General features: G+C 40.4%; 2 protein-coding genes across 6 annotated transcripts in view; both read right to left on the bottom strand.

The window, feature by feature from the left end:
* Positions 1-1,050: 1,050 nt before the first annotated feature.
* sinhcafl (SIN3-HDAC complex associated factor, like) lies at positions 1,051-5,584 on the bottom strand. 2 transcript variants are annotated; one of them, XM_080458191.1, is made up of 6 exons: positions 5,536-5,573; positions 4,266-4,450; positions 4,017-4,116; positions 3,813-3,927; positions 3,287-3,443; positions 1,051-3,168 (listed from the first exon to the last, which is right to left on the bottom strand). In XM_080458191.1, the coding sequence occupies exons 2-6, from the start codon at positions 4,391-4,393 to the stop codon at positions 2,985-2,987; spliced, it is 684 nt and encodes a 227-aa protein (XP_080314317.1). In that variant the 5' UTR covers positions 4,394-4,450; positions 5,536-5,573; the 3' UTR covers positions 1,051-2,984. The 2 variants fall into 2 exon arrangements, with proteins under 2 accessions (XP_080314317.1, XP_080314318.1); XM_080458192.1 differs by having other exon boundaries at positions 2,027-3,168; positions 3,287-3,440; positions 5,536-5,584.
* A 778-nt stretch (positions 5,585-6,362) lies between these two features.
* dennd5a (DENN/MADD domain containing 5A) overlaps positions 6,363-24,906 on the bottom strand; it is a 35,406-nt gene continuing 16,862 nt past the window's right edge. For 2 of the 4 annotated variants that reach the window (XM_080458107.1, XM_080458106.1), the window contains 20 exons: positions 21,951-22,138; positions 20,468-20,779; positions 19,176-19,391; positions 18,568-18,802; positions 18,236-18,325; positions 16,959-17,109; positions 16,791-16,884; positions 15,985-16,116; positions 15,329-15,481; positions 15,122-15,209; positions 14,949-15,036; positions 12,414-12,542; positions 11,769-11,890; positions 11,538-11,683; positions 10,652-10,770; positions 10,384-10,565; positions 10,081-10,163; positions 9,087-9,210; positions 8,110-8,278; positions 6,363-7,868 (listed from right to left, as the gene is read on the bottom strand). In XM_080458107.1, the coding sequence (XP_080314233.1) occupies positions 7,685-7,868; positions 8,110-8,278; positions 9,087-9,210; positions 10,081-10,163; positions 10,384-10,565; positions 10,652-10,770; positions 11,538-11,683; positions 11,769-11,890; positions 12,414-12,542; positions 14,949-15,036; positions 15,122-15,209; positions 15,329-15,481; positions 15,985-16,116; positions 16,791-16,884; positions 16,959-17,109; positions 18,236-18,325; positions 18,568-18,802; positions 19,176-19,391; positions 20,468-20,779; positions 21,951-22,138 (3,005 nt within the window). In that variant the 3' untranslated portion in view covers positions 6,363-7,684. The remainder of the gene's footprint in view (positions 7,869-8,109; positions 8,279-9,086; positions 9,211-10,080; positions 10,164-10,383; positions 10,566-10,651; positions 10,771-11,537; positions 11,684-11,768; positions 11,891-12,413; positions 12,543-14,948; positions 15,037-15,121; positions 15,210-15,328; positions 15,482-15,984; positions 16,117-16,790; positions 16,885-16,958; positions 17,110-18,235; positions 18,326-18,567; positions 18,803-19,175; positions 19,392-20,467; positions 20,780-21,950; positions 22,139-24,906) is intronic. The other 2 variants (XM_080458109.1, XM_080458108.1) reach the window with 1 other exon arrangement.

Here is a 24,906-nt window from a genome sequence, read left to right on the forward strand (position 1 = left end):
AAATAACATTGAGTTCTAATATCTCAATTATAGTTCATTATTGTGTCAATTGAATTGACCTGAAAGAGAAAAAAAATTACTTTTGTTTGTGTAAAGACTACAATATAAAAGTGTCAATTCAGTTATTGTAAGTGCCCTCAGGGTGTCACTGGGAAATCCTAAATGAAATCACCGTTATTATTGACTTTATTATATTTCAAATACTCAAAAAGAGATCATTCTTTCGGCGTGAAACTCGGGTGCTCAAGAGTCAATTGTTTCAGTGGCCCTTCGGGAACAGGAGTTTGTCCAGCCCTGCTTTTAAGTAATACCATGTCATCTCCAATGCCAAGGCTGACTGCACAGCAAAATGTTACTCATCTTTGGTAAATTGAGGGGCACTTTGAAGTACCATAGGTACATAAACACATTATTTCTATATCTTCCAAGTTTTAGTCTTTTTAATAGTCTTCAAATACCAGTTTCAATAAAACCCAGAGAAAAGCCACAAGCATAATCACTAAACTTAGTACTGCTCCAGTCTTCTTATAGTAGTCATGTACTGTAGTAGTTGTGTACTCAAAGTACACTCACCAAACCACTTAGAGCATCTGTTACTTTTTCCAAGTATTTCACTGTCAACAAGTTCTTCAATTTGACTGTAGGTTATCTGCAGCTTTAGCACGTCATTAGTAAAAAATGACTGAAATGTAGAAAGCAGGATATTTTTTGTGCTATAAAAGATTTTTAATTTAAAAATGGACCTCAGTTGTGATTGCGAATTGGAAAAGTTGAGAAATAGATTGCGTGACGTTAAAATGTGGAATGAGTCGACTACATAAAAAAAAAAAAATACACCTAAAATTACAAATTGTACAACTAAAAACTCAATTAGTAACGTGATCATTGTCAGATAAAGTACAATGTAAAAGTTCCTGAGTGTTGACACACATTAGCTGCAAGTGTATTGATGAAGTTTATAACTGAAGGTAAAGCAGAAGCCCAGAGAATCTCGTGATCTTTGTAGCGCTTTGCCGCCACCTAGCGGTGAAAATACATACAACAGGCACTCAATTTTAATCTATTTATTTATAATACAGATCTACTTTGTGGTACAGTATAGAAAAGCATTAAAAAAAACAAAAACATACATTGCATGTTCAACGGAAGTGCACAAAATTAAAAACAAAAACTGTCTTTCTGAGAGGCTCTACACCAGTTATCTCAAGATTTCCATTAAAAAGGTTTTGTAATAAATAAATATAAATTACATAAGAATCATAATGGAAAAAAAAAAAAGTCAGGTAAGTCATTAAGGCACATCCCACATCCCAAAATGTACCTCACAAAAAACAAAACAATATGGCAACTCCCTAAGGACAAAAAGATACAAGCTTATTTTCCAGCTTAAAAGAGCAGCATTCCTCTTTTCAATAAAAATCATAAACATGTTCAGCATTTCACTACCCTGCCACAGAAAAGTTCATATACTAAGCAACTTCTGCAGAGTATCACCTGACAATTTAGTTTGAGACAGGTGGCGTGAAGGAAACAAGACAAAGCAACCGTTATCACTGCAGTATTTGCGACAGTGCACATTGGCAAAAAAAATAAAAAATAAATGGTGACAATGACTGCCGTTTATGGAAATGTCATATTATTGCTAAAATAGGATGCTTTTTACAAGCCCGTTTGGTTGAATAAAGACCTGCCACTTCACACCATGACAGCAAAAGTGGCAGACAGCCCCAGAGCACTTATCACATTCAAAATGTCTGCATAGTTTGAACTGTTGCTTCTAAAAATAAATTATAGCAATGATAAACACGTCTCTCCAAGAGTAATTCACTGGCTAAAAATAGTATGTCAAGTTTCTCACAAGAGCGTTCAAACACAGTAAGGATTTCAGGGATCACTGATGGTACATTTTGGTCACTACTCTTTTCCCCCCTGCAATCCAACACTTCCGCACAGAGCACAAGCTACAGCTGCCTTTTGAGAGAAACATGGAAAAGAAAAAAGGAAAAAAAAGGAGATGTGAGAATATGACAAAACTGGCTTTAAACTGTGTTTTCAAGCACATTTCAGAAACAGAACAAAAAAAATTCCTACATGAAAGTAGTGGTTTGCCATTTCCATAGTTTAAAATGGTTTGGATTCAACATTTTATATACAAAGTCCATGAAAAAAAAAAAAAAAAAAAAAGGACAAAAAATATCTGATTTAACATAACATGCAATGACATTTCAATGAGACCGTACAAAACTAAACAAAAAAAAAAACAACATATCACTGCTGTTATTTCAAACGCCAGAGAGACATACTGCAACCAAAGAACCAACAACGTCTGAGTCAATGTGCAACAAACAGGTAAAGTAACACGTGGTGCTTCAAACGCCTGGCATGCTTCAACTGTCTGAAAGACTTCTCGTCTAGATACAGAGAACAGAGACTGCTGAATTCAGAGTTGTACTAAAACGACCCCCAATGGAGCTAACAGAAGTTATTTGTGTTAAGAAAACGTGGAGAAAGCAGAGTGGACACAAGAGCAACGTGTTGAACAACAGAAAGCTGCTGTCTTTCTCATGCACACTTACAATGTGACACATTTAAAAACAAAGCAAAAACACAACAGTCCTGATATGTATGACAAGGTGACATATTTACAAAAAAAGCTCATCCATTGATACAAAATAACCAAAAAACCATTGAGAATGAAACGCGGAGCCTTACCCAAATTTAACTCCACATCCTATAAATAACACTAATGCCCTCCAGGATTTTTGTTTTTCTCTTCTTTTCTATATATTTAAAAAAAAGGAAAATCAACTCTATACAAAAGTTAAAAAAATAACCATATAAAAAGGAATATTACGTAGACAAGAAACTAACCGACTGATCTAATAGGGGGGTTGTGGTGGGGGAAGGGGGGGTCAGTCTACCACTGGAGACAAATCCATGAGGATGCCATGGATAACCCCACAGGGAGATTCAACAGGACCGTTTCACCAGCTTTCTTTTATTTCTTCTGGGAGCTGCGGTGGAAGTGTGTCCGGCAAGTGCGTGGCCACTTGTGTGGACGTCAGGGTCTTGGGTTTCTTGGAGCTGCAGCAAGGCTTGAAGAGGCGGGGATCAATAATCACCTCGCCAAATCGACCCTTGTAGACGATGCCGCAGCACACCTTTTGTCTGTTAGAAAAAGAAAATACGGAACAAATCCTTTGAGTTTTGAATATCCATTATTGGAAAGAAATGCGTTACGCTATATATATATATATATATAAATAAGAGAAAACTGTCGCTTTACCTTTTCCAGTAGGTGCGGTCCAAGAAGGAGAAGATTGACGGCGCGGAGCGTCTCTGCTGTTTGGACTCGATGTCCGAGCCGTCGTCCGACTGGTTGCTGTAGCTGGGAGACTGAGCAGGAGACACGCTGGAGGTGGTGCTGTGAGCATCTGAGTCTGCTTAGAAACACGGAAACAGATCAAATCCATCGTGAGATCCAACTGAAGAACAGCGCCACAAAAACCTACAGCGAAGACAAATGTTAAAGTCGTTTCTTCTGGAATGTATTCATTAACGCCAAAAGTAAACTTCAACCAATCGACATTAAAAGTAGTTATCCTCGTCAATTAATCAAATTAAGCTTCCATACAAAAAAAAAGTGTAATTAGTTTAACTTGAGTAAACATTACGCAAGAAAAAATAAAAAACTTAAGATAAATCTATATTTGCATTTATTCAAAATATATTCAATCCGTCTGGATTTTAATATATTTTAATAGCTCAAAACTGTGGAAATACAAAGGCCACCTGAAATTCCAGACACTTACTTTGTCTCTTCAACTTGTGCAGCCTCTTTAGTTTGCTCTTCTTTTTGCCGTCACCGTTCTTGATCTTCTTGGGTTTGGTCACCTTAAAGCCCGGGCCAGCTCTGGCATCCACCACCTGAGACGGCGCCCAAAATCACCGAGTGAATTTCAGCGCAGGTTAAAGGTTTCAAAAGAAACGTGGTCAATTCGGCGGGAGCCACTCACATGGTTCCAGTTCTTCTTGGAGCCGATTGGCAGCTTCTTCCACCTTTTCACCAACAACACACAGGCGTTGCAGATGTCACCCACACGATCCTCCGAGAGCCTGAACAAACACAAAGGGAAAGTGTCATAAACTGAACTTAACACGCTAATAAAGAAAGAAAAGGCGCAAACAGCTGCAGCGGAGGCGAGATTGAAGAGGGGACAGACTCACAGGATCAATGAATGAATGAATGAATGAATGTCTCTCACCCAAAACACAGCCTGAACGTCTCCTCATAGCGGCTGCTGTCTGTGAACCGGGAGCTGGAGGACTTGGTCTTACAGATGCAGCAGCCGTCGTTACTCCGGTAGATCTTGGACTTGTGAAAGCCAAACATACTCTTGTCTGTTGGTCAGTGTTGAGGTCACACACGGAGGGGGGAGAAAAAAAAATCCTGAAAAGGCGTGAAGCACACGGTGAGGCGATTGTCCCTGTGAAAGGCACCATGGATGTCTGCACGCAGTTTGTACGGTTGAAAGGGGGCGGTCCCTACGCACACATACATACACACACGAACCGCCACAAAAACACTTAAGTTAACAAATACTACTTTGGATAAAACTATTAAACAAAATGTGTGCGTGTATCTAGGAGCAAGCACGCGCGAAAAAGGCGATAAAATTCACTAAAACACGACGACGACAAAGTGTCTCGAGGACCGTAAAAGCCGTGTCACGAGACCAAATGCAACAAAACGCGACAAAAAACACGAAAGATTTCATTTAAGCGCGATCGCATCGTGTGTAAAGTCACGAAAAAGTATAAGTTGGAGGGAAAGAAAGTGGAGTTTAGACATGTGAAGGAGAGGCGTGAACTTTGCAGCAGTCCGCACGGTGAAGCGAGGAGACGTTACACCCACCACACGACACGCACACGGGTCCCCTTTTACTACCGAGAATCTTACTTGCAGCCACTTTTCTGGGCACTTCCACGGCTAATGAAAGACATACACGATGGACAATCGCGAAACTTAATTTAAAAACCGAGTTTCGGGTCATCGTTGAACGACATGTGCATTTGCGGGGAAATGTGAAACAAAAAGCGGGCAGCAGCAGCTTTCTGAAGTCCACAAACAAAAAGCTACCGTGCTATTTGCTAAATTACACATCCTCGGAAAACACGTCGCTGGTGTGCCACAATGTCTCGTGGAAGCAGTCAAATGTTGAATAAAAGCGAAATAAAAGTTGCGACGAGCGCATCCTTCCCTTTAAATTCAAACTTTTGCCCGCTAGAGCGCCAAATATGGCTCATTGTTGTTAGCCGTTAGCAGGCGCGCTAGCCGCGGCAGCTGCCATAACCACGCCGCGCGCTCCTTCACTTCCACGTTATCCCATTGTGGAGCAGCCTTTGTACCTCGCGCCCGTCACAACACGTCAGGCTGCAAATATCACCCCGCCGCGACCGCTTCCCTCGCACCGAACCGACATGTAACACAGTTTAAACGTAATATTTGTGTAAGAGAATTAAGAGTGCACTTACTGAACAAAAAACTTTGAATCTTCGCCGTTTCTTTTCACGTACTGCGCATGCTCTTACTACTACTACTGCATACAGCTGGTCATTACAATGTCATTTACATAAAAAGCCGGAATGAAAAGGACTTTGGCGGAGAAATGACCATATAAGGAGCGCAGCCGTTGGGTTTGAACCAAAATTCAACCAATCGATGCACTTCTCGCACACACCTCGGAAGAAATGGATTGTGGGGGATGTAGTTGACAACCAGGAAGTTTAATTGTCAGCCGCTCGCTTCAAAACTCAAAGTCCCACAATCCACCTGCAATAAGACTTCAAAAGAAAAAAACAATGTCTGATATGGCGCGAAAGAGTTTGTTTACATTTTCTCCGTTGTGAAAGCACAGTCAGACGACAATAAATCCGCACTTCAACAAGTTTTTAACCTAACATTTACTTGAAACAGTTTTTAAAAAGTATTGGATTAAAAGATTAGAAGAAGTCATTTCTATCCGTGTTTTGAATCAGAATTGGCGTAAATAGTAAATGCATTTTTAAATTGGGATTTGTTGATGAACTTTTTAAAAAAAAACTTTATTTTTGAAATCCATATATTTATTTTAATCATTAAAATTATTCAAAGCATATTTATGATTAACAAGCCAAAATCACGAGTTTCAAAGCAAAGTCCAAAGTCTGAACTTATTAACTAACTTATTAATACTTAACTTAAGTATTAACCCAGTAACATCTGGAGCATGAATGCAATTTCCTAATTTTCCAAAGTCCAATGTGCTTTAAATTTGTGATTGACGAACTACAAATTAACAACAGAACAGACACTGCAAACATCCATATACTCAGAAACACCAAGTAAATTTTAATGCATTACAGATGCTTTATTCTTAATATGTTTTTACACTGTACACGGTTGCTCACTTAGTAAACACTACATTACACAGCTATGTCAATAAATGTACAACTGTATTGGAAAACAAAAATATATATCTTCCCGGATGCTCCTGTGTGGATTGTACATAGATGAGTACAACATAGTAATTTCAGATGTTGTTGGCACAGAAAAGAAGTCCATCACATATCAAATCTCTTATTCTGCACAGGAAAGTTCAATGTACGTAAGTAACAGGGGATGGCCCAGTAATATCAGCTTTCTCTTGTGGATATTGCATAGCAAGAAACCATGATGACAAAAATCGGGGGAGGGGGCATAGTCTTTTTGGCTCCGCACATGAAGATCCTCCACGACGAAGAGTACGCAGATCATTACACTGTTTTTGTTTGACGAAGACGACAGAAGTAGTATCAGGGTTGGGGCTATGTTATGGGTCAGGGCTAATTGTAAGTATTTAGATGAAGGCTGTTATTGTGATCCACTTTGCACAGAAAGCTGGGTCAAAGCATCTCTCTGAGCACTTGTGTCATGACTACAACACGTTTTTTTCTCTCTATCCAACTGAATATAATGTTCATCACTGGATACAGGCTGAAGCCACACAGCATAATTAATCATGCAAGAAGGTAATTTTCTCCACTCCGATGTAAAACATTTGCATACTTGTACTTTTGTCAGGGAAAGGCCTAAATATATCAGCATTTTTATTCCTATGTGGGTGAATCATCTTTCACTCTACAAACCTCCCTGTCATACATATACTTATAAAGCATACTTCTACTTCATTTGCTTTAAGCTCTGCGTTATGACATTTAAATCCGAGTTGACAACAGAGCAAGCAACTTCACTGATTTAACAAAATAATACTGTTTTTCTCTGAAAATATATTAACAGTTTTGTTCCTCACTTTCCTTTAAATATAACCATTGTCAGCAGTTCACGATAACAATGAAAATATTTAGCTTTCAATAAAACATTATAGCACAAGTAGATCATCATCAATAATGTGAAAATCATGGTTCATAATAGAAAACATATTTTTTAACATCTAATGGCAACATCATTGAGGATAAAAATAACAACATATTTTGAAAGGCTCATTGCACTTAATATATGGCAAATGTAACAGTAGCTTTAATATAAGCCAGAAAGTTTCCTTTGTTCAAGTCTGTTCCTGCATATAAAAGGTTCAGTGATTCTGTTTAGTGGTCCGCAGTGATCTTCCTGGTTAAGCACAACTGGTGGGGAGTTGTTTTGGTTTTAGATACCCACGCCTTTGACGAGAGAAGCCTCCAGGGTGATGTTGAATTCTTGCAAAGTCTGCAACACTCTGATCAGAGAGTTTACCAACGTGCGGTCCTTAATCAGTGCAATGTCCTCATACATCTGAGCCGTGATGGGACAGTCTGCAAGCAGAGCGATCCAGTGATGCAGCAAATGGTCCCTAAGAAAGGAGCGCGCACACACACACACACACACACACACACACACACACGGACACAAAGTCAACAATAGAGCTTAACACACTGTAGCATGTGGTGAAGATATTATCTTAGAAAAAATACTTTAGAAACAGAAGTAAAGAAACTAAACCTTTGATAGAATCAAGGTCAATGTGTGTGTGTGTGTGTGTGTGTGTGTCTGTGTGTGTTTGTTTGTGTGTGTGTGTGTCTGTGTGTGTGTACCTTGCACCCAAACAGACGAGCATCTGGAACTTTCCGTCCTTGCCAATGTTTCTAGACGTGCTGTTGATGGCGCGCATGAAGCGGCAGAAGTGTCGCACTCTTGTCTGCCAGTTTTCATCTGGAGTCGCCTGTCGCTGCTCGGCACTTTCAAAGTACACTTGAGACTTCTCTGTTTGAAGAAGAGATGATTAACAGACAGGACGGTTCACACTTTATGCTAGGATAATATAAGTACACAATCTTTGACCTTGCTTAGCAAAACAGTCTCAATACTAGATTATCAAGAATTTCATGTCTGACGTTCATGAAAATTTATATGGGAAATGGGAAGTGTGTATGATTGGAAGGTATTTGTTGTATTTTTGTTCAAAGTGTAAAAGTATCATGGAGAACTTTTACAGAGCGACTGTTACATGACAAATCATTTCTACTGAAGTGGATCACACTTCGCGAGAAGATTTTAATAGATGTTTTCATTCGGTTTTTTCAAGCCCTGACACCATGAGACAGATTAGAGTTGACTAAATATATTATAAGATGGCGAGTGCAACACACACTTTGACACATAAAGACAATGCAAAGCAAACTACGAGGTTTGTTTGTAAATATATGAAACATGCGAGATAATAACTGCCCGTCATGTTAAAGGATTGTGATGTCTGGGTGTTGGACAGCCATGTGGTGTCACAGACAACCAGTGAGCCTCTATTGAAATACGACGCATCAAAGGAGAATTTAATTAATTTTGTCGACAGGGATCGTGAGTAGACATGCAGCAAAACAAATACACACAAAGAACACAACAGTTAATCTCAGAATTTTGGACATTCTTCACAAGTGTTTTATTAGGGGCCGAGCACAAAAAAACCTATTGTATTTTTGAAAAGTCATTGATTAGAACACTTAGACTCAAAACGACAAGGTTGTTGTATCGTGTTCTATCAGGTTTTAGTTTTTGTCAAGGCTTATGTCCTTACCTAAGAAGTCCCAGATGAAGACATTCTTAAAGAGTCGAGGTGATTTGAAACCGTGCTGAAAAACTTGCTCCAGAGCCCAGACGAGGCCGTACTCCCCGCAGAGGAGAAGGGTCAGACTGCCTCTCTGTGAACAACCACAATGCAAGGCGTTGGATTAAAGCCTGAAAGTTACGGTATTCTCACAAAATTGTTAGTTTTAATTACTCACACCAAAAAAAACTAGAGTGTCATCGACCATTTTGAATTTGAGAATTAGTTCAACTGCGGCAGGTAATAGGAACAAACTACCTGAATATTTAGCACTTTTAAAAAAAAAAATCTCTAATGAAGCGCCCATAGACAGTTACTCTAGTTACTCAGTGAGAGTAAAAGTACGAGAGAGGTACACCATGGCTGTTACATTAGATATATATTTAGTCTAATGTGTCATACAAGGTGACAAATGGAGTGACACACAACAATAATCAAAGCATGGTTCACTTTTAGAAACATTTGTAGTTCTCAGCAGCCTCCTCTCATTGTTCTGTCAGCCCGTTAAGAGAGGTGGAGCAAATGAGAAGGGGATTTCCCTGTAAGGAAAAACCCTCTGTAGTCTCGCTACACGGACTGACTCCTAAAGCTGATAATGAACAGTTAGGTAACCGTGTGCTTTAAAAATGTTTGGCAAGTCTCTCCTTTGAAATGCAGTTATCGCTCCACCTGTGTTAGTAATGTAATTATCAGTGTCGATGTTTTTAATTCCGTCCGTCGTGAACAGGAAAAACAACAGACATCCCCCGAAGTCAGAGAGACTGATCAAGAATCAGGTCAGTTTTTGAAAAAGGAAAAAAATGGCATCAATTCTTCATTACTATGTTCTAACAATGTGAATTATAACACGCGGCCTGCAGCGGCTGAGGCGCTCGGGGGCTTTCGGAGCAGACAGACGTGTTTCCTCATTTGTGATGAATAATAGAAGTGCAGGTTTGGGCTTGTCTAGACTGCCGTCTCTCACCTCCTTCTCCGGCTTGTGGAAGTGCTTCACAATCCCGTTGATGGCCTCTCCCACTCCCTCCTGGATCTGACCTGTGTTTAATTCTGGATGAGGGAGGAAAAGGCAAACAAAGATGCTGTAAGATGATAGAGGGGGAAAAAAAAAAAAATCCCAGAAAGCTTTCCATGGTTAATCGTTTTGTTTTCATCATTTGTGGATTTGATAAGACATGAAAAGTGAGTTTAAAAACAGTTTAATGTCCAGTGAGGGAACAGATGTGACGTGTCAGGCTCCAGACAGAAAACTTGCAGCTGAGGAACCTACTTGGTTTGCTGTTTGGCGAGATGGTAACAAATCTCCTCATCATCCCCGGGGACTGCTGCATCGGTGGCGTGCGGCACAGCCGTTCATCATTCTCTGTGCTGGGGGTCATCAGCTCTCCCACCAGGATCCTCTCCAGGCTGCCGTCATCCACGCCTTTCCCAAGCCAACGCCCGCACGGAAACCTGCCCAACAAGCGCATCAAGCGCATCTTCAGACAACTGCTGAAGCACATCTTCAGACAATAGACAACACCATGAGGTGTGCTCACTTGTACGTGTGTCCTGTGATCTCGTTGCGGACCATAACGCACTCAACCAGCCACTTTGCATAGAGCCCCGTGTTATCGTGACCCATCTGCACTGTGGTGAGTTTTCCCAGGTTCTGGCACTGAGATGGAGAGGAGAATGTTAAAGAAACACCCAAAACAAAAATGACATTCAGAACACATGATATGAGGGAACATTTTTAAAGAACACTTTGAGTTTTGGTCTCGGTTTTTATCTTATTTCATGGGAGTGACATAATCAAACGGTTCTGATCCGACTATTTCTTCTAAAAAGAAAACCAAGGTCTGCTATAAGATGTTCATTCAGGATGTCTCTTTCAAACATCTTTAAGGGAGTAAAAATGGTCTAATGGATTAGTTACGACTTTAAAAATTACAGTAGTCTACACAAAGCAACTTTCATTTTTCATGCATTGTTGCACAATGACCACACAAAAAGTGCTGCATCAACATCAGGTTTAAGAGTCCCAAGCAAGTGTTTATTCTTGTAAATAAAATCAATGAAGGGAATGTCAATAGACGTTCATTATGATGCCACATGTCAAATATTTCATGCTCAGTACCTTAAGATAAATACCAATTCTCCTTTTTGTGCACCACTTAATTCTTAGCAAAAGCCAAAGGCACCACAAAAACATTTCATTATGTGTCGCTCCTGGTCTTAATGTTTCTATCAGCACCCGTCAAACGTCAAAGCAGTGAAACAATTATTACTTACTGTATCTGTCTAATACAGACAAATGGAAACCATTTGGGCTGTTACAGAAATACATTTCTGGCAGTTCAAATGTTTGAATAAGTGTTACAGTGATCATGTTAACAACCCCCCCATTCTCAACTTATTCTTGATGTGAGAATTATTACCAACCTCAAAGGTGATCTCCAGAGTGTTCCTGGGGACCTGCAGGACTCCGGTCTCTGCCAACTCACCAGAGACACACACCCAGGGGTTGGCCGTGAACATGGAGCCCCCCAGCTTCTTACTGGAAACAACCACCACATGGTAGGGGATCACTGCGATCAAGAGAGGAGGGAAATGTCACACCGTGGCCTCAAATCAATAGTATCTGGCAGTTGACGGGGCGTAGGAAACACTCACTGATGGTTGTGAAGACGTTGGTGAAACAAAAATAGTCGACCGCGTTGAAGGACAGCAGGTGGTAAAGAAACTGCTCCTTCTCGTCGTCACACCGCAGGAAGGCGTAGCGTTTGTAAAGTTTTCTGAAGAGGAAAGAAAGAAAAAAAGTTTATTTCGAAGAAATATTAGCAGTTCAATCTACAAACTTTATTTATATTTGTTTATTTCAAACTCATTCCTCCAATGTATAGTTAGGACGAACTGGACAATGAAGTATAACAATGTGCCTTTGCATTTGTTTTGAGTCTGGAAGAAAAAAAATGGCACCGTAAGGTCGTAAAGGCAGACACTAACGCCCCTGACCCACTTCGGCACTCAGATATCAATTATGAACAAGCCTGTGAATCATTTATGTGGCCATGGACTACACTATGATGCTCTGCCATTTCAAAAGAGTTAATGTATTATAAATGTCTGGGGCACACGTCTTCTTAATTTCAGACGAGACCGACATTCCTCCACGAGTAAAGAAAGAAGGTCAAGACATGAACGATGAAAAGACGCTCAAGGAATTTCTAAGAGCTACCAGCTCCTCTGTTTTTCAAAGACAATGAATTTGAAAGAGACACAAGCATGTGGACTCAGGTGGCGTGTCGCGTCGCTCACTTTGTAAGCTCGTGGTCTGATAGCAGCTGCTTCAGATGTCTGGAGAGCAGTTTCTTCTCCATGGAGAGACGGACCCAGGCTCTGGCTTTGCCCACGTCGGTCTTGATCTCACTTATGTTCTGAATGTGTCTGCAGGGTCAAAATCAGAACCGACGATCAGCAGGGTTAGAGCAACTGCCGACTGGTCGCACAGATCAGACCGATCCCACTTTTACTGTCACAAGCATACCTCGAGCATAAATCGATCTGTCACTCACTTTGCATCCCAACAAATAGTTTGTGAAACAATGCTGTACTTACGCCTTATCATTAAACCCGTCTGAACACAAATCAACCTTTTTATTACACGGATTTATAAGTTGCCATGGTAATTTATTGTCTCAAAGTAAAACTCCAGACTTGATGCACAGGAATTGTCACAGAGAGACGTCCCCCTCTGCCTCAGCCTGGTGTTTCTACCGCAGCGTGGAAGAGTGTGTGAGCGTGCGGGTCGCGCCCATGTCATCGCTCCGAGCCAGTATCGTGTCTGCCACGTCCAGACACATTCCCTTCCACTCCACCTGTGCCATACGCGCTTCACCACATCTCCTCCTCCACCTTCCATCCCCCCTCCATGTCTCCACCCTCAGCGCTCACTCCCTCCCAGTAACCCAGTTTTTTTTCCCGCTGCTTGTTTACCTCCATGGCAACAGTGGAAAACATGTCCAGCATGGTCCATTATTGTAACCTCACTTGAAATACGCACCGTTTGTTTGATTGAAATAATCTCTAATAATCATTAAAGCCTAATAAAACCTAGAATGGATGCACTTAGCACTTGTTAAAACTGTATCATCAATTAATTTAATATTCTATGGGAGTCTGATGGCTGCTTCTGTGACAGACCATGTTTACTCTCATGCTGTCAGAAATGTGGAGGAGGACCTATCTATCAGCGGGGCTGTGTGTTGGTCCCTTCAGTTGACCCCTCCTCTCGACTCCGTTAGACTGGCGGGGGGTCTTGGTAATTAGGCTGGAAGTAACGCGCTCTTACACGGACTCACTCTGCGTCTTCTTCGTACAACACAAGCCCAGACTCACAAACACTGGCCGGTTAGAGTAGATACCAAGAGGCAGACGTCTTTCTTAGGAAGCAACTTTTGCTGAATGACAATAAACAAGAAACAATCCAATCTTCATTAAAGTACTGAAAAATATCAGGTCAGAAAGATTGGAAAAACCAATGCTTTTTAAAGAAGTGTACTCTTGTTATTACTCTTTGTTATGACATAGTGTCCAGTCATACTTGGAGGCTCAGTAGATACACAGTACAATTGCCTTTTCAAGGATATTTAAATATCTTCACATGCAGTAGTTCTTTTTTTCCCCTTTACTTAAAGTTTAACTGCTGCATGCCTGAGCACTTAAACAGACTTTGTATAGAGCATATTCAAATAGCTACACATGCTTATAGACTTTGTTTTGATTTATAAGTAATGTTGTAAATGTGATATAATTTACAGTGTGCAATAAAATATAAAACTACTGTTGTTGGTGGAATGAGGACCTAAAGACAATATTTTTGCCTCTTATTTGTTGGGTATCTTTCTATTGTTAATGATGGGCTACATTATCTTGACTGAATAAAATTGCATTGAGGGTGCACAAGAGTGAATACATTCTCTTTATTGCAAGATGTTTTTCTAAGCAGAGCATAATAATTCAGTTTTATTTGATCTGGAGTTTAGAAAGAAAAAAATAAAATTCATGATCTGTGGATAATTTATATGTCGTAAAAGGTGTAAAAAGCTGAAGATGAAAAACAGCGTGCAATCTTTAATATGCTTTCATCAGTGAACCAAAACAAACAAACCAAGAACATAAACCAAACATTTTATAGCTTCTTAGCTGAGAGAAAAAAAAAAATTCATTGTTTGAGATAAAGATGGGCTGTATCAAACGTTTACAATTTCATGTCATTATCAGGTAGTAACCTAATTATTTCAACAAGAACGTTTAAAGGAGTCACATTTTGAGTGCCATCAATGTTTAAACATCATTCTTGTGGATTCTATTTGTTAATTTACCACAAGGGGGCACTATTAACCTTATATACAGTATATGTTGTTCTGAGGGCTGCCTCGGGGACCAGTGGTTTATTGTGCTGGCCTCACAAATATGTTCAAATAGCGACTGGACCTTTGTGTGTGGAGTTTGGATGTTCTCCCAGTGTGTGCGTGGGTTTCCTCGGAGTACTCCGGTTTTCCTTCAACAGTCCAGAAACATGCATGTGAGGATAATTGGTGAACCTAAATTGCTCCTAGATGTGAATGTGAGCTTGTTGTTGTCTCTGTGTTTGCCTTGTCATGGCCTGACAACCTGTCCATAGTGTACCCTGCCATCGCTGGGATTGGCTACAGCACCCCGTGACCCTAAACAGGATTTAGCAATATAGAAGATAGATGAATGGAGGGATGGATATTGGTCTGATAGTTGACTGAACCTCACATGGTTCAATGTAGAAAGAACTGATACGTAAGCATACACAGATCTCACCTCATGTCCTGGATCAGAGAGATTTTCAGAGGAGGCATTGCTGACATGCCTCCATCAGATTTTCGTCTTTCAGCGTCATGAATGAAACCTGTAAGGAATTAAAGGAGCTGTAATTACAATGAAAAAATAAAAAACAATATTTGTTGATCACTTAAACAGATTTCTGTATTTACCCGGAGGTCCTAATCCAGCCGGAGTTGCATTCTTCTTCTCCTTGCTGTCCTGGTAGTGCAGCAGGTGGGACCACAAAGCAGACTTTCCCTGAAAGAGAAAAAAAACATAGTCACAGAGTCAATATCATGGCAGTATCACCTAAAGCCCATCCGCTGCTCATGTTCTATCAGCTGTACGGCGACCCAAGGGTCTTGTTTTTCTCTCACCTGTTTAACCTGCAGTCCGTGGCTCCAGATCCTCTCCAGCAGGTCACAGAGGCTCGCTATCAGCGTGTTCTCCTCCACGCCAGTGATGCTCACCTCCCCATGACCCAACTCCACTGCCTCCCGGCCCATCTTCTCTACCAGCATACGCTTGGTCTGCAGACAATCCACACACACACACGGTTATAAGGATGTCATGGTAACAGTACTACAATATGTTTATTGGGTGGTAGAACTGCAGAACGACCACTGTATATTTGTAAGCATCTGTTTCGAATAAAAGTGCCTGGAATCATTTTAGTTGGATAAATTGTCATTTTAAAGCTGTTCTGCAGTCTTTGCTCTTGAAAATGGCATCTCTGATTTTCACGGGACTTACCTTGTTAAGTTTATTAAAATTAAATTGAAAAATAGAGATGGGAACCTAACTCAATTAAAGAATTAAATATCAAGATTTTAGAAAGGAACAACGAATCCTTTCAAACAATTCAATCCTAAATTTAGACATTGTACAGTTAGTCATAAAAGTTGATAAACACTGATTTATTTCACTGATGCTGTACAGGACGACACACATAAGATTCAGTGGAACAATATTTCCACATGTGTAAAAGTCGTATTATGATTAGTCCTATGCCTTCAGATCATCATCGACAAACCTTATTCCTGCACTCCTTCAGCAAGCCTTCCACAAACTTCCAGTTTGTCTGAGCGATGACAGAAGGCGACAGGTTGGATAGTTTCGGCTGCCTGATGGTCGTGCCCAAGTTTCTGGCTTCCTGGATGTACTTCTGTTAAGAGAAGGGAAGAGTCAGTAAATTATTAAAATAATACACCAACAGAGAATCAATCTCTACATATTGGGGTCCTTGTGCTGCTAGTGAAGCCTAATTTGTTGATTTTGAAAAAATATTTTATAATTTACTAATTCTATAGTTAAAATCATGTGACGGTACAAACTAAATATTCACTACAAAATTAAGAAAATTCATCTGAATTAGCTGCACTGATTAGGGACAAATGTTTTTTATTTTTTTCAAACAAAGGAAAGGTTCAGCTGCTGGACTTTAAGGAGGCAGATTCAGGGAAAGACCACATGTGTGTGCACGTCATGTGGTCCGTGCACTACCAACACATACCGCGTCCACAGTCACCGACTTTAGACAGGGCTGGAAGGACTGCGAGAGCCAGTAGTAGTCAAGAAAGAGCAGGAGCTGCAGCTCCGGAAACAAACACTCTACATGCTGAGAGTGTGCAAGCATGAGTGGCAGAGAAACAAAAAGAAACACAAAGAAGGAAGTGACCAGATGTGTAAAAGGGGTTAGGAGAGCAGACAAGATGGTGAGAGTGAAGTCAAAATAAAAAGGGACAGTGAGAGCAGGTCATGCAAAATGAACCAAGAAACGTCAAGCCGGCAGTTTGAATGAATGAGCTAAGAAAAGAAAACACTGCCGGGACGTCTCACCTCTCTCTGGTCATTGTCTAAATAAAGGTGCTCAGCGTGCTGCTTCTGTCGATCCCTCCTTCGCCACTGGGCAGGAGCACTCCTCTTGGCCCATCTGCGACACAGAACAACAGGCCATTAATAAGCTCCAACAGAGATTTGTTTCGCGTGATGCTGTGAAATATTCACTTATTGCTGGTGGGCCCAGTGGAGAGCACGTCGGACTGCAGCCGGGGGAAGAAGCCCTGCTCGTAGCGCCCCTGACCAATCTTCATGTCCAGCAGGTGGGGGTGCAGGGCGGTGTGGTCGATCTTTGCCACTCTCATCTCTATGGCTTTCTCTGCCGGGAAGATGGAGGAGGGAATTTGCAGTGAGATAACGGGATGCATTCATCATTTCAGCATACATCATTTGAACTTCCCTAAAATAGATAGAGCTCTAAATCTCAGGACATTATTGTTTCAGAGTCGATGACAAAACATTTTAAAGAAACTGGGCTCAGCTATCATATATCACCATAGATTAGAAAATGAATATCCTGTCGCCATTACACAGAATCCCACTGCCATAATCATAATAAAAAATACCATTACCCTTCATAAAAGAGAGGTACATCAATAAGTAAGGAGCGATACTAACTGGAAATAGTCACCGTCTGAACTGATGTCTTTGTCTTTTATCCATCTTTTAATTCAATCATTTGACAAGGATTCTTTCTTTTATCTAAAACATTATATTGAGCAATCAATAGGATGTGACTAATTACTTTTCATTTCTGATTTATTAAGTAGTTGACAGGAGAAAAAAAAAATGCATGCTAAATTTGAAAAGAAACACGTCCTCCCAACCACCCACAGAGCCTGACGATGTGACAGGGAAAAAAGTTCAGAAATGATGCCCGTTTTCTTCACAGGCACATTTATGAATGCAGATTTTGACAGCGATCTCCCGAGGCCCGATCATCAATACACCCACATACAAGGGAACAAAAGCACCCAAAAGTTTGGAAGAAGAAAGTCAACCATAGTAAGAATGCTTCACATTTTGAACAACGGAGCACAACACAAGACAAGATATAGACATAGTGCAAAGCCACAGTATTAAAATGTTGGGAGGCACACAGATTGGCTGCAGTGACAACATTTAATTTCCTGAAAGAAGCAAATCATCATCCTGGAATCATCTGCATGCTGCAAGTTATCAAATCGACTCGACAAGAAGAGATCGCCAAGCTTTGAAAAAGCCTTTGTGTTTGCAATGCACAAGAGGAGCTCATAGAGGAACCTTGAAATTAATAGCAGTGTATGAAAAGTAATAGAAATACTCTGTATTAAACAGAAAAGTGATGTATAACTACACAGAGGAAACCAAACTGTCCTCTATAAGTGTACCTCATCAAATGCACTGCACACACATTGACAGAGCTTCCACCCAGAGAGGTTTGAGGTAAGAAGAACACATATTACGATGGTTGGTGTTGTCGGTTTCCGGCCTAATGGGGTGAGGTTCGGGAATAATATAATCAGCTTTTTCATATCGCTTTCGAATCAGGTTCTCTGCAAACAAGATAGTTATGTCAGTCAGTTACCAGAGAGCAAACCTGTGAAGAAAGGCTGTCGGGTCACACACTGGGACTTAATGGTCGTCTTTAATTAGCGGTTCCCACTGTAACACTAGAATGGTTCTTTCTTTTTTCACCTTCTTGAAGCTTGGAAAGCAACAGTGGTGTTAACAACTTCGAAAGGCTTTCTGAAAACATGATTCTTTCATCAACAAAGTTTTTTTTTTTTTAACTAACCTGCTTCTTCGATGTTGGTGCATTTCTGGTACATGGAGGTTCGCAGTGTGGGCGTGCGGACGTTCAGCATCCGAATCTTATCCACACGGAAGTCAAACACCCGAAGCGTGTGCTCCTTCTCTTCGTCATCGTGACAGAGGATCTTACTATCGATGAAGGAGGCGAACATCTGCGTCTCCAAGAAGCGTGACAGGAAGGGCAGGTATGGCTCTGGTTGGTCAGACAGGAAGGAGGCCTACACAAACACAAGACGTTGAAAGACCACGTGAATAAAATGTCCAAGTGCTTGTCTGAATTCCATACATGCCACAGTAATCAGAGTAAAGCGGGTTGTGTTCCAGGCTTGACTGGCACTCTCAATAGCCAACCTCTTTGAATGTGTTACACAATGTACATTACTATATATAGCTAGCAGAGGACACAGCAGTATTTTTTTACGTGCATTATTATTGGATGGAGGAGTTATTAAAGAGTAAATGAAAGGATTCCTCACACACAGAATAAAAATGGATGCATTTGTCATTTAAATGGTCATTTAAGGAATGGACGTTCAATGTATACTATGGCGCGTCACATTCATGATGAGGAGGTTATCTAAAGCACTTTACCTTGTCAAAGTTCTGCATCTGGTCTCGATTTGTGAACCATGACTCTTTGTCCTGGCTGGGCTGAATGACAAACACCTCGTAGTCTGCGAACATCTGTGTGAAACGGTTGGCGAAGACTTCGCGCACGTGGATGTTGAGCTGGTGCATCTTGAGCTCCTCCTCATCGCACTGAACCTGCGCGTCCTTCATGCTGCCGGCATCCTCTCTCACCTCCAGCTGACGGGCACAAACATTCATCACCGTAATTTGTAACAGCTGCTTTTGATTAATTATAACACAGAACGTAAAATCCAAAAGACGAGGAAGAATAAGAATCTCATCCGTATTCTCACGTCTCGTCTGAGTTATCACAGGCTGCTGATGAAGCAGTGTTGTGGGAAAGAAAACACGATCTATGACCCAAACAAACAGGTTCTTTTTTTCAGCGGCTGAGCTGAGCAGATGTCAGCACTTTGATGGCCCAGGAATCCGTTTAATCACCGCCTTCATGCTTTAATTGAAAGTCCGCCATAGATTCAGACATTAGTAATTGTAAGATCTGACCTTGGAGCTGAACACTTGGACAGATGACCGGCTGGCTCATTCATGGAAAGCTAATGCTGGCCACATGTGCATAAGCTGATTAGACTGTAAGTATCGAAGCTTTTTTTTTTTTTTTTTTAAGGTCTATCTATTAGAAGTGCTTCATGACGTTTATAAAAATACTTAACAGACATGTTGGTGTCATCGCTTATTATTAAGGCTCATTAAGGGTTTCTTTCATCTTCGATGCATTGAACTGCTGAAAGAGAACATCTCATGAACGACACACTATTCTGGATAAAATAACAGCATCCTCTCATTACTTTAAATTGTGACAACGCAAAAAGAGGACAGTCAAAACACAAACGCTCCACAAAGGTTGTGTTATTGAATGAGTGGTGGCTAAAAACGTGTATCATTTGCTCAAAAAGACTTAAATATAATTTTTTATTTTTTTTTAAAACACAAGCTTAAAATGAAAAAGGAGCAGCTCCCCCTGCTGTTTATTGTCTTGTACTACAACAACAATAAAGACTGACAAAACGAGAAACCTTTGCACCTTCTCAATTCCAGACTATCACAACTCCTATATTTCTATCATTAAATTTAATCTGTGAAATAATGTTTGTTTTTTTAATTTAATAACTTATATAGTTGCCATTTCTACTAAATTCACAGTTATTTCAGTGTCGGTACTAAAACACCATCAAAAGGAACACAGTAACACTTATTCTGCAGCTCATTTTTAACTAGAACTAGAACGTTCTCACCTTCTCCAGACTGACACCTGTCCTCTTGACCAGAGCCTGCAGCCTGGCGATGGTTTCATTCTCCCTCAGCAGGTAGGAGTTGAGGGGTGATGACAGGTTGCCGTTACGCTTGTCAGAGACCATATCGACAGATCTGAAGCCGCGGTACTTGGCCTGTCTGTCGGCGGACTGAATATTTCCCTCTGGAGAGATGCCAAAGGACATGAGCACCTCTGAGATCTCCTGAATGAACTCCAGTTTGTTGGGAAACTGGGGCAACTCCTCTGGCAGTTCGATGAAGTGATTATCAATGTCCACAAAACACAGGTTGGCCTGAAAGACGACAAAGCAAAGAAAACATGAATAAATTACAACGACACAGAAATATTGGAAGTTATGCACAAATAACTGCTACAATGTGGTAACTATTCTGATGCAATAAAATGAGTCTGATATTGTGACCACAAAGCCAACAAATAGAATGTTTATACCTCTGTGCTTTATACCATTTGTGTGATTGACCTGAAATCAACAGATCTGTCCATATGAACACCGGAAGCAAAAATACACACATCCAACGAGCTAACCTGCTAAAAGTCAAACATTTTACTGAGAGTAAAGTTTAACCTGGAAAACCCCCTGGACACTGAGACAGAGGAGCAGTGAGGCTTAAATTCTAAATATCTCAGTGACCAGACAGCTTAAATAGACAGTCGGTGTGATATTGGTTCAATTAAGGAGTGAAAAATAAATGTTTCTGGACCACATGTTCAGTGTTTTAGTTAAAATTAAAGCAAAAAAAAAAAAAGGAGAAAAAAAATTCAACGATACAAATAGTATGCTTTTTTTCTAATTTAGTAAATGAAGAGAATATAAAATTGAACAAGTGAAGCCCAAATTTAATTTGAAATAATATTTTGAAATTAAACTTGATCCTTTCCTTCCTTCCTTTATTTAATTTTTTTTTAGATGGAAATGTGTAAAAAACATGCAATGACAGTGTGGCCCATTATCCAGGTGATCTTTTGCTGTGTGATGTAACAGTCCCGAAAGATGGTGAATCTTGTCTATGATTGAATGGTCAAAGGACTGAGTCTTATTTCTCTGTTTTCTGCTGGTTTTTGAATTTTGGAGATACTGAAATGTCTGGAAGTTATAGTTGTAAGAAGGAAAAATTACAACATGTTTCTTTCTCAAATAATGAAAACCCTGGTACAGAAGGCATGTTTAAGCCTGCACAAAAACCAGGGACAAACATTAAAGTAGTCATGAATACTTTTCTTTAGTTGAAAAGCAGGTAAAACCACTGCGAGGAAAAAGATTTGTAGTGCTGCTTCACACCATTGAAGTCGGCACAGGTCAATTTCACACAATAAATTTAGCTGCAATTTAATTAACTTAAACCTCAATGTAGCCAGGAGACCTTTAAAAAGGGTAACACACTAAGAAAGAACATGAACATTTAAACTCAGCATGGGAAGACGGTGTGTGTGTGTGTGTGTACCTCCTGGGGCAGCTCCAGTTTGGTGCGGTCATCCTGTCCATTGGAGTGGAGCCCCATGAGATACGGCACTGGAGCGTCCAGGAAGTGGAGGAGCGAGGCCGGCAGGATGGGAACGTACACATGCTGCCACTGGAAGGGGAACATTAAGGCCGTGATGCTCTCCGCTACCGTCATCAGCCTCTGGTAATCTGTTACGCACATAAAAAAAAAGAAGAAAAAAAAGTGGGGATGACACAAAATTGACACGTCACTTGTATCAGCAGTTGACTGGTTCTTTAAAGCTCTACTGTATAGACTTGCATACATGTGATGGGCCTCTCAACTTTTTTATTTCAGTCTTATTTACATTGGGCGGCTGTGGCTCGGTTGGCAGAATGGTCGCAGGTTCGATTCCCCATCTCTCCCTGTCCACACGTTGAAGTGTCTTTGAGCAAGACACTGAACCCCAAATTGCTCCTAATGGATGGACTGAGCACCTCGCAAGGCGTGTGAATGTGTGTGTGAATGGGTGAATGTGAGTGTAAAGTGCTTTGGGAACTGCTCAAGCAGTGTAAAAACACATTGTCATATTTGTTTAGACTGCTTTTTGATCCTTGGGGGTTTTTTTTCCACAATGAAGTGCATTCATGTCATGGATTAGAATCTAATCTAATTCTATTCTAATGTCATTTTCAATACTATTATTAATGCTAGTATTGGTAGTAATAGTAGTAGTAGTTTTAACAATGCTGAATCCAGGTCAATTTCTTGCTGGGAAAGACTCGTCTGTCTGCATCTTATTTTGTATAAAGTTATTTTATTCTGTATATATTACAATGTTCTGATTACATTTAAGCAGACAGCCCTTCATTCCATTTTATTATTGGAAAAATGTAGAACTCTGGGATGACAGTAAAGCTTGATCTTATGTTTTTCCTAAATCCAACTTCCAAACGGAAGATTGCAATGAGGGATCCCTTATGTACGAGCATTTTTCCTGACTTCTGTCTACAGCATCGTCATGACAAAGAAATCAAGTCATAAGTCATATATGCAACATTTTCTGAAGATAAATATTTTGTCGTTTTTTCCTTCAACTGGTAAACAGCACATGACAGAGGAGTTACACAACATGACTCCAACTATTGCACCATGATCACATTGTCTAAAATCAATTGTGCCACATGACACAGACAAGATTGCTAATGCAGAAAAAGGAGTGTAACCACACCGGTTTGTTCAAACTATAAGAAGATTCTTTGTTTGGCAAAAGCAAGCATGAATGAGGGAATTGCCTGATGTATACCTACTGTACATAGACTTAAACGTTCCGACACAAATCACCTGCTGCAAACCTCTAATTAGCTGTGCCAAAAAGCACAACGGCACAGGTTGCAGCAGGTAAAGCCACGCGGGGTGATGAAGCGACTTCCTCATGGAGACAAAGTGGAATAACTTGACAAGACAAAAGGAGAAACCCAACCCCACTGCAGTGCTGTTTGGCTGAATTGTCTTTGTTACCCTTCATTTTATAACTGGAGGAGTGGAAGTAGAGCAATGACCAACCTTACAGGAATTAGGAGTGATCACACACAGGCTGTACACACTTTTAGGTGATCCTGATCACTGAGAAGGCAAAACAATCTTTACCAAGACGACGGGACCTGGCTCATTCAATTTTATATAAAAAAAGATCAAGACGTGTCTAAACGCTTGACTCTTGAGTAATAAACCATTTTGCTAGGATAGTTTACCTTGTAGGAGTGAGACTTGGAATGTCATAACTCTGGACAACACAGCAGCCATGTGAACGTTAAAATAGATTCAAGTTAAGTTTACTTCTCAATGGCTATGACTTATTTCACATAAAATTGAAAATAAAGAAAGATTTAAGTTCTACTGGCTGTGGTTTGTGACTTGAGACAGTGATAAGATTGTATGAAGTGACCCCACAGCATGTGATCAAAGTGGCCTATGACATTCATGAAGATGTCGAAAGAGTAGTTTGAAGCGTTTCTCTGGAATTAAGCAATTTGTTTGAGGAAGCCACAACCCACACCACCATAGTTGTTAAGATGAGACACGTGTTCTGGACAATGTGATTGACATGCAGTGTGAAAGAAAAGCATAAAAACCTATTTTCTTCTCAATTGTTTTTTGTGAGTGAGAAACAACAGAAATTAAGAAAATTGGAGGACTGGTTTCATTTTTCAGTGTGGAGTTTTCATGTTCCCTCTCTCCCCAGGTGTTCTAGCTTTGTGTCACAGTCCAAAAACATGTGTGAGGTTGCTTGTCGGCTCTCGATTGGTTAAGAATGTGAGTATGTGTGTGACTGTCTGTCTCGGCGTGTTTGCCTTGTGATTGACTGCTCACGGGTCCAGGATGTACCCTGTCCTCACCACACGGTCAGCTGGCATCACCAGCCTGAATTTGGTTAAGCAGTGAAAAAGATCACTGGATAGAAAACAGATTTTCCATTCTATTCTGAAAATTTGTTGAGATGTTATTATAACGACCAGCCAATTGCACAGTGGTGTAGTGGTCAACTCTTTTCCACTGCCTACAAGAATATCCCCAGTTTGAGTCTGGGCTGGAGGGCGTCTCTGTTTATTTTGTGCATCTTTGTGTATTTATTTTCACTCAAACAAACTACCCCACTCTTTTTCTCTGTTTGTCTTTCTCACACAAACACGCATACACATGTTCTACCTCCTACCCCATGATCACCCTCGTCATTGCTTAAACTGAATTTTTGCCATTTCCTTTTTGTTACAATATCTCTCTAATATAAAAGAAGAAAAAAACACAACTGAAGAAATAATACACCAAATAACCTCCAGTCTATAAAAGCCTTGACACTTTTCACTTTAAGTGTTATCACTTGGTAATAGGAATGCCAATGCTGTTTACACCTTGTGAACCATTCAAAAAGCAACATTTGGGTGAAATACCCACATTTTTTTGAAATTCTTGGCTG

This window comes from Lipophrys pholis (genome assembly GCF_963383615.2).
Source record: "Lipophrys pholis genome assembly, chromosome: 2".
NCBI classification, from domain to species: domain Eukaryota; kingdom Metazoa; phylum Chordata; class Actinopteri; order Blenniiformes; family Blenniidae; genus Lipophrys; species Lipophrys pholis.